This window comes from Priapulus caudatus, unplaced genomic scaffold (genome assembly GCF_000485595.1).
Source record: "Priapulus caudatus unplaced genomic scaffold, Priapulus_caudatus-5.0.1 Scaffold756, whole genome shotgun sequence".
Taxonomy (NCBI): domain Eukaryota; kingdom Metazoa; phylum Priapulida; class Priapulimorpha; order Priapulimorphida; family Priapulidae; genus Priapulus; species Priapulus caudatus.
In genome coordinates, this window is record NW_014577817.1 from 161,636 (window position 1) to 170,958 (window position 9,323).

At 43.5% G+C, this 9,323-nt stretch overlaps 1 protein-coding gene and 1 long non-coding RNA gene across 2 annotated transcripts; both read left to right on the forward strand.

The window, feature by feature from the left end:
• The first annotated feature begins 6 nt into the window (after positions 1 to 6).
• LOC106813336 lies at positions 7 to 5,833 on the forward strand. The gene is made up of 3 exons (XR_001394455.1): positions 7 to 297; positions 741 to 907; positions 1,978 to 5,833. It is a non-coding gene; the product is annotated as an uncharacterized LOC106813336 (long non-coding RNA).
• A 1,049-nt stretch (positions 5,834 to 6,882) lies between these two features.
• LOC106813338 lies at positions 6,883 to 8,439 on the forward strand. Its single transcript, XM_014817464.1, has 2 exons — positions 6,883 to 7,442; positions 7,836 to 8,439. The coding sequence occupies exons 1-2, from the start codon at positions 6,962 to 6,964 to the stop codon at positions 7,943 to 7,945; spliced, it is 591 nt and encodes a 196-aa protein (XP_014672950.1). The 5' UTR covers positions 6,883 to 6,961; the 3' UTR covers positions 7,946 to 8,439.
• The last annotated feature ends 884 nt before the right edge of the window (positions 8,440 to 9,323 follow it).

The following is a 9,323-nucleotide window of genomic DNA, read 5'->3' on the forward strand; positions in this document are numbered from 1 at the left end:
GTTTACCTACATAGCAGCATTTTTTTAGGGGTGTCGCTATTATTTTATTGAGGTTTTATCATTATCGAGGTTGTATCGCTCTCACGTGTATTGTACTCTCATGCCGCAGCCTCGCGGTGGGCGTCGGAACGAGAGCCGGTGTCTCCCGCCGCCATTCCCCGCGAAGCTCCCCCGCCGACGACGACGTCGCCCCGCCAGCCAACCGTGCTCATCTGTCGCTATGACGATAGCAACAGCTGCTCGTCGAAGAGCCACGGGTCGAGCTCGAGCCACGGTCCGAAGTCGACAAGCTCTCAGGTAGTGATGTGCCGATGATCGATTATCGATTACCGATTAATCGATTTATCGATTATCGATTAAAGTCAGTCGTTTGCAGCAAGTGACTAAGCACTCGATTATGAAAATAAATAATCAATTATCCCCCCCCAAATTTTTTTTTTTAAATTTTCAATAGAATTTGCAAACATTGATGAAATGACTCTTTATTTTATTTTGTGTGTGTGTGTGTTACTTTACAGCTTGGAGATCGTAAATCTAACCTACACCAAACATAAGCAAGCATAATACTGTTACATAGCATGTAGAATATTGTACTAAACACTGTATTATACAATATGATATTTTTCAATATCTGGTGGCCGCAATCAATAACATTCAACCGATTATCTTTGATCATCGATCGGTTTGGGTGCAACCGATGATCGATGATGAAATTCCAACCGATTCCCATCTACTCGCAGGACAATGCGCAGGAGCCGTATCGACCTGTGAAGGCCGCGAGGACGCCACAGTGTCGGCTGAGCGTGCCCGCGGCGGCGACCCAGGACGGCGGCGGAGTGGGAGACTCGAGTTCGGGGTCGGACGTCGAGGCGCTGAGGCAGGCGCGGCGATCCGCGACGCAGCACAGGTATGTGTTTATACCTGCTTGTGCAGGTAAACTTTGTTTATTTTCTCGTTCAGCTTTGTTTACATGCTCAGCCACACAGCACAGGTACGTGTTTACCTGCATGCAGGTAAGATTTCTTTACCTGCTCATACAAGTAAGCTTTGTTTACCTGTGAGCACAAGTAAGCTTTGTTTACCTGTGAGCACAGGTAAGCTTTGTTTACCTGTGAGCACAAGTAAGCTTTGTTTACCTGTGAGCACAGGTAAGCTTTGTTTACCTCTGTGAGCACAAGTAAGCTTTGTTTACCTGTGAGCACAGGTAAGCTTTGGTACCTGTGAGCACAAGTAAGCTTGTTTACCTGTAGCACAAGAAGCTTTGTTTTACCGTGAGGCAAGGTAAGCTTTGTTACCTGTGAGGCACAAGTAAGGCTTTGTTTACCTTTGAGCACCAGTGAGGCTTTGTTTTACCTCGTGTGGCAAGCAAGGTTTAAGCCTTTGTTTACTTGAGCACAGGTAAGCTTGTTACATGTGGACACAAGTAGCTTTGGTTTAGCCTGTGGAGCACAAGTAAGCTTTGTTCTGTGAGCACAGGTAAGCTTTGCTTTACCTGTTCGAGCAAAGTAAGGCTTTGTCTTACTGTGAGCACAGGTAAGCTTTGTTTACCTTGTGAGGCACAGGTAAGCTTTGTTTACACTGCTCTTCGTTCAGCTTTGTATTACCTTCTCAGCACACGCACAGTACGTTGTTTACCTTGCATGCAGCGTAGATTTCTTTACCTGCTCATACAAGTAAGCTTTGGTTTACCTGTTGAGCACAGGTAAGCTTTGTTTACCTGTTGTGCTAGCTTTGTTACGATGCTGCAGAGGCACAAGCACAGGTACGTGGTTTACCTGGCCATGGAGTAATATTTCTTTTACTTGCCTCATACCAAGTAAGCTTTGTTTACCTGTGAGCACATAAATTTGTTTACCTGTGAGCACAGGTAAGCTTTGTTTACCTGCTCGTGCATCTCATTGCCGCTCCCACCGGTCCCATCGCACAACGCGACCCACCTCGCACTCACCGCAGCGATTCCCTTCCGCGTGTGCGCAGGTTACGCAAGACGAAGTCTCGAGGAAAGGGCAAGGGCAGGCACGCCGCTTTGCTGTCTGACGTGGACCTCGCAGCTCTGAGGTTCTGCTCAACGGACAGCGAACCCGAACTGAGCTCACGACGACGTCAGCATCCTTCCAGCGCTGAGGAGACGACGACGCTGTAGACGAGCCGTCGCCATGACGACGCTGTAGACGAGCCGTCGCCGTGACGACACGGGCATCCGTCGACAATCACTCTGCAGGGTAACCGTGGTAACGCTGGATGATGCAGTCGGTTGGTCACCGGGCTTGCAGGGTAACCGTGGTAATGCTGAATGATGCAGTCTGTCACCGAACACGCTTGGTCACCGTGGTAACGCAAGGTGAACAGTGGCGGGTAACGTGAAAAGTGGCGCATGACAGCTTAAACACAGGGTCACTATAATATGGGTAATGCAGGGAGCTGTGTGCGGCATCCAAGCCGCAAACGTACGCAAATCTCATCAACGTCTGAAAACTCACTTCTAAACATATCTACTGCCTTACGATAGATATACCATCTAATAAAAGTTATGTACTACTTTAATTCTCTGTATACTATATCATAGTATGAGAGAGGTCATGCCTGGCTGTGTATAGGGACACTGACAGTGGACATTGGTCAGGTATTGTTATCAATTTTCCCGTCTTCCATGCGACATCACAGGTGTGGACTAACCCACCATCACTGTAAGCTGTCCAACACACAAAGCTTGCCAACGTCTGCAAGCAAGATCGGGGTGGTGTGTGAGCAACGGGGGTTTTATCTCGATTGTGAGTCGCTCTGACAATCATAAAACGATCGTAGAATTGCTGCGATCGGCGTGTAAAAATTGTTAGAACTCTCTGTGCAATCTCTCTTGACATGATCGAGTAATGAGTTTTACGAATTTCATTTTGTTCTGTTTATACAACACTGTTTTTTTTATTTTATATGTGTAGTGTGCAGATAAGAATGTCACATGAATGTCTACGTGCTTGCATCTGCTATGGTGGGGCGGGGACGTTTTTGGTGGAAACGTGGTAATGGAACATGAATATATTGTACTGGTTGATAAAAACTTAGGTTGTGTACGTTCGTTGTGTATAATCGTGGATTTCCTATCCATATCAAATATGGCACCTTTTATATGTAGATTTAAGTGCACAGTTTCTGAAACTAAACTTGTCGATGGTTTTTTCCCGAGAGTTTTTGTAACTTATCGGATGTTGTGTTGTGTTATGATCGTAATTTGATACCATTTTGTATAAAATCAATTGATGTAAAGTGAGCACTGCGTTTATAGCAATGGGTGGTGGATTTTTGTTTCGGTGTTTTTTATTTTGTCGTTCACTGCCGTGTGTTATTGCTGACAATGCGTCACATTTTGGGTGATGCAGAAGTTTAGCCATTTAGCAGTGTGACCTTATAGTTTGAATTTGTGACGAAGTTTTTTTAAAAGGATTTTTGACAGGCTCAAGTGGTGATCTATAAGTGTTTGAAACCTCTACGAAAGTGTGTACACCGTGCCTTAGCTTATGTGATTTCGGCCTTTATAGAAAGAAAGCCCTTTTATAGAATTCGTAAAAATGGTCAGATTATTTTATAATACTTTGAGATGCATACTAATCTTGTAAATTTTATTGAGACATGGTTTCTGAATTACGTTTACAAAATCGAAATATAGTCAACAAGACGTTTAGTGTTGACGTCTTAGGATTTTTTTACGTAGAGAATTCGTCGGTGAATCTCAATAGTAAGTTCATGTTATTGCAAGTATAGGTACGTATATACATTGGGCGTGTGCAAGCGTTTGAAATCGAGGAGGGCATGTGCTCAATCATCCACCGATGACGTGTACACATATTTACGCGTGTCATCTATGGGGCGACATCTGTCGATGCTTTCTGTAAACGTATCACTTCGTTAGACACGTACGCGAGTCGTTTGCTACGAGGATTTTACATTCAGCTCATCGTCGTTGTGTTTATGAGATTATATATATTTGTGTAGTGATAATTTGCGTGCAGAGACTTTACGTGAGGCGTCTAACCGTTGTCTGTATGAGATTATACATGTGCAGTGATCATTTGGCGGCTATTCTGTGTGTGTGTCCTCGTATCGGCCGATCCATTCTCCACGATAAAGCATTGTTAGAATACATGGTGCACGTACTCCTTACCGTTGCGTACCCGGCGAGTAATTATTAATCGAGTAATTAAGTATTAATTAAGTATATCGAGAAAGTTAATTAGGGCATGCCCGTGGTCTGGTGGGCCAGGGAGAGAGTAACCCGATTTATGTTACGATACAAACGTAAAATAAAATGCACGCGGTATTTCGATGCATTACCGTTTCTTGGCGCTAGAGGGAGATGTGTGGCGTTAAAACAAGAGGGTATCACTTCCGTTCACGTGAATCAAGACGGTTCCGTACCCTGGTGTACAATATTCAATTTCATATCTGATCTCAGCTGAACGTAAGTGTTTACGAACCAGGGTAATGTGAATTTCACTGCGGCGGTGGTGGTTGGTCTGCGAAATATACTGAATCATGCGCGAGCGGATACCAAATTATTTCTAGGCGGGACAGATGAATTAAGTTCGCTTCTAACGTCGCGTTCTAGGGTCGCAGTAATCATGTTCGTTTATGAAACGTGGAAGATTATGGTGACAGTTATTATATTTTAGGAATTAATTGGCTGTCTCCATTAGCGATGCACCGTGTCACCGCACGCACGCCACGGTGCATAAACTCACAAAGATAGAAAACACTGTCTGTTTGTCTGTGACGTCTGTGATGTCTTTCTGTGAGTATATGTACAGTGGCGTCCGTGCGGTGACATTGTGTGTCGTAGCGGAGCGTTTGAACGACTTTTACGTGTAGTGGAATTATAACTAATAATAGGCGAAACAGAATAGAGAAACATGAGACTTTGGTAGTAAATACAGTTCGTGTTCGTTTACTATCATTTTTATATTGGAAATGCCTAATATAAGTGCCTATTGGCATTACAGTACAGGTGCTTGTGGGCGCTACAATGGCCCCATTCCCCACTGCACAATCCTTCACCTGGATATTTACCTGGATGCCACCTGTCTTCATGACAAGTGGCTAGGGGGGTAATAAGCGTACGCTCATATAAAACGTCAACACTTATTTGGTGAAATCATGAAAAAACACGAATCAAATTTTATATGAGTGAGTGTTCGTAGTAGTCAAATCGCGCGTTCGGCATGGCTCACACACAGCTGCGTAAAATTGCGTGTTATGTCAGGTGTGTATATAATATAGATAATATATGTCTATCATACACTCCTGTTGTTGGTAGGAAGCGCCTTCCTCTCTCCCTCTCTGTTAATACCGTATACATCATTTGTTTAATCGTGGATCTCAAGTCTTCCCTCATGCTTCATATCAAGAGCTAATAATACCTCGTAATAATAATAATACCTAATAGTAGGTATTATGAGCTTTTGTTCATATGATTATGTTGAAAAGAGTGCAATGCTGTGCAGTCCGCCGAGTAAATTGTTGTTTGTACTGTCGATTGTGATGAAGATTTTATGTTCTCCCGGAACGCAAAATACACTGGTTAGTATGATGGTCTGATGATTGGTTCCAACTGTTCATACGACCATTCTGTTCGCGATGTTCTGTGTGTATACCATGTAAGCTTTTGTTGGGGAAATGTTTCCAACTTGTAATGTATATTGTTCTCGTTCTCTGATCAACAGTCTCAGTAAGTTAACCGAACTTTACGTGTACTCGAACATTTTTGTCATTTTTATACATTATCCTGAATGGAAATACTAACGCATAGTTTATTTTAGTGAATAAAATAAATTTAAAATTTTATGGCTGTTTTTTGTTATTCGCGCAATGCTGTTAATGGTCTTTAATTAGTATTTTTTCGGTGTTTTGGCGGATTTTACGATTTTTAGCAGTTACTCGATAGTCACTTGTAATTACTAATCCTTAACATGAAACTTTTATTAATATATGATAACTAAAACTATCCCCAACGTCGAACTTCTCATGATTTATGACGAATAAAACTACATCGCAATTTAAGTTGGCCTTAAACTTGCCTCTAGGGAAGTTAGAGAGGGGTGGCACCAAATAAATATATAGAGACACTATAGTAAAATGTATAACTAGTATATACTGTCTATGGTGGGAACTTATAATTTACGTCGTTGCGGATAAAGTCGCGGTTTTCTGGAACGAAAACACTATACTACATTAATGAAGCGATGGGTAACATCATAGCATAACATCACCAACGTGACCCCGCTACGAGTGACACGAGGAGAGATCTATACATAGATAGAACATAGTAGGTAATCTTCCGCTGTAATACATCGTTGACACGCGGCATCGTTACAGCTAAAACTATCCCCAACGTCAAACTTCTTCATGATTTATGACGAATAAAACTACACCACAATTTAAGTTATTTATCTTCAGAATACGGCACCTGTTCCTTTTCGTTGCCTCAGGAAAACATTACCAACAAAACCGGCCACGTTCCGCTACGGGTGATACAATGAGAGATCTATACATAGATAGAACATAATAGGTAACCTCCCGCTACAATGCATCGTTGACACGCCGCATCGTTACAGGTATGTTGTTGTTGATGTTGTTGTTGTTGTCATCAGCGAGGGTTGCGCGCGCGCCGTGTAAGCCAGTGCAGTAACGCACGCACCAGCTATAACAATGCTGACCGGTCCGGTTTGTTAACGGTCCACACTAACGCGTGTCCAATGTCCAGCCGACAGAGGTCGCGGCACGTGTGTGGCGGCTGCCGTCGGCTCGTCTGATGGTAAAGTACCAACTTCGCCGACAACCTGTATAAAGAAGTGCCGTGGGCGACGCCGACGTGACACGGTGGCGCTGCCGTCGCTGCCGACGACCCGTCATCCGTGTCGTCGACGCCACGCTTATAAACGACACTCCCTCCGCCGACGGCAGTCACTGCATGTTCGCTCTACACACACGAGACATACAGACGCACGCACTCGCTCTACGAACAGACGAAATGCAACAGCAGCACGTAACGTCGCAGTGCTGTCATGATGCGGCGCACGGATACACGGACCCCTTACTGATCGACTGCAGCCTTCAGTACGCGATGCCTGTCTATCTGCAGCAGCTAGCCGTCGCCTATCCAGACGGCGCTCTGACGCTCATGACACAGCATCTTCCCGACCTGACAGCATCCTTTGATATGTCGCTCTCCTCATCCGACGAGAGCTTCTCAGACTCTTACGTTGACGGACACGGCGACAGAGCGACGTCGCCGCTTCGCATAGATTATCGGCGTGCTGGCGTCTATGAGGACGATGAAGATGAATCAGAAGATGTCGTCCGTGTTGCTGACACGTCACCGATGCTAGATGACAGCTTCTCTCTCTCATCGCAGCACGGCTTCGCTGCTCCCAGCATCCTCAACTTCATCGGTATGTTATAAACTCATCCCAATTATCATACTCGATTATATTTATAAATATATTGTCTTGCCATAGACATCTTAGACTGTTGCCATGTACTTTCATGTTGCCTCCTCTAGCTTATTTCTGTGTACCGCTTGTATTATGCGTTGTAAATAAAGAGCATTTAGTAAGCCTTGGTAATGTTGCAGCGTCGCCGCCTCTTGAGGGGGTTCGCAAGACATTTACATGTAGTATTCCCATATCAGCGTAACTTGTAAACCCCGCATTTACTTTGTACAATAAAACAGACATATTGTATAGAATGTCAGAACCCACTTTTTTCTTCTCATAAGCGGTGACCGTTGAGTATATTTTTCTTATTTATAAGCGCTAAACATTGAGTGTTTTTGTCTTATTTAGAAGCACTGAACGTTGAGTATATGATGTCGACGTCAAGTCCAGCCTGCTGCTACATGATCGACTTTCTGGCCTCGTTCATGGCTTCCGATGGCTACCGTGATGACAGTTAACACACCGCGTGTCTATCGATGGCAGACGAACCCATGGAAGCCAGCCAGACAACACGAGATGGTTTATTACACGAGTATTAACGCGCGCGTGTGTGTAAAGCGTTCGTAGATGATATATAAACGGTTGTTGAGGAGGACAATAGCGACATGTGTCATCACGTATATGTGCGCGACTTTGAACCTGGCTCCCGCCTAAAGTATCCACATCAATACGTACATAATCGTAACGATATATTCTTGTTACTATAGCATACATGTATACTATAAGCGTTATACTTATTGAACATATGAGGGAGTAAATATTTGTGTAGTGATCAATGCGTGTTGACATAGTTCTATAATGTACATACTATCATGCTTGTACAGAAAAATGTAACAATAAAGCACACGTTGTAAGCAGCGTGACTTGCCAACCATTGTACTTTAAACATCCTATAGTGTAAATACGAACAAGTCAATTTCGCATAATTATATGTATGTTTGTATAGAAATTTTGAATAATAAACTGTTGCTATCTCACTATAAATTATTTTTTGGCATTGCATGTAAGTCTGGGTAAACGTAGAATGTGACAATGTGTGACCGCGGCGGTGCAAAATACTTTCAACTCACAGACTCTATACGCAGATAAAGACACAACATTATTACAAAAAGCTGTCTCTCTACTTAGCGTGTTATCCATTCAAGTTTTATGTCGACACGCAGTAAAATTAAGATTAACAGATACACTATATGAGGCTCATATGCAATGATGAGAGACATATTACTATCGACAGCTTACATATAAAAATACTCGCGAAGTTGCGTTCTCTACTATAAAATATTATACGTATAATTTCAATTTATTTGAGTTTTTTACCATCATTCTGTTATATTGGATATTTGTCAACAACGTTAAGACGCATACACAACGTTGTTATATTTTACAGAAATACGAAACATAAACGCACAAACGGACGTTCACACGCACGCACACGTCCGCTACCCTCGTCTATCTCTCTCTCTCTCTCTCTCTTTCTTATTTCTCTATTTGCTTGTCGAACTCTTTATTTCTCCCTCTCTCTCTATCGGGGGTGTGTTCGCGCACACGCGTGAGTGGTAAAAACGTGCTTTTCGCAAAGTACATTCTATATTTAATTTCAAACTCCACGCATGAGAGGCATGTGACGGCTCACTGTCAGATAATAGCCCATAGAATGGATGGGATTCGGGGGGATGGACGACTACACCAAGAATGTGTTGATGGATAGGGACCGGTCAGCACGAGTGTCCATCGTTAGCGACACAGCTGCAGTGGTCAGTGCGTCTACGTCGGCACGGCTTTATACACGTTGTCGGCGAAGTCGGTACTTTACCATCAGACGAGCCGACGGCAGCC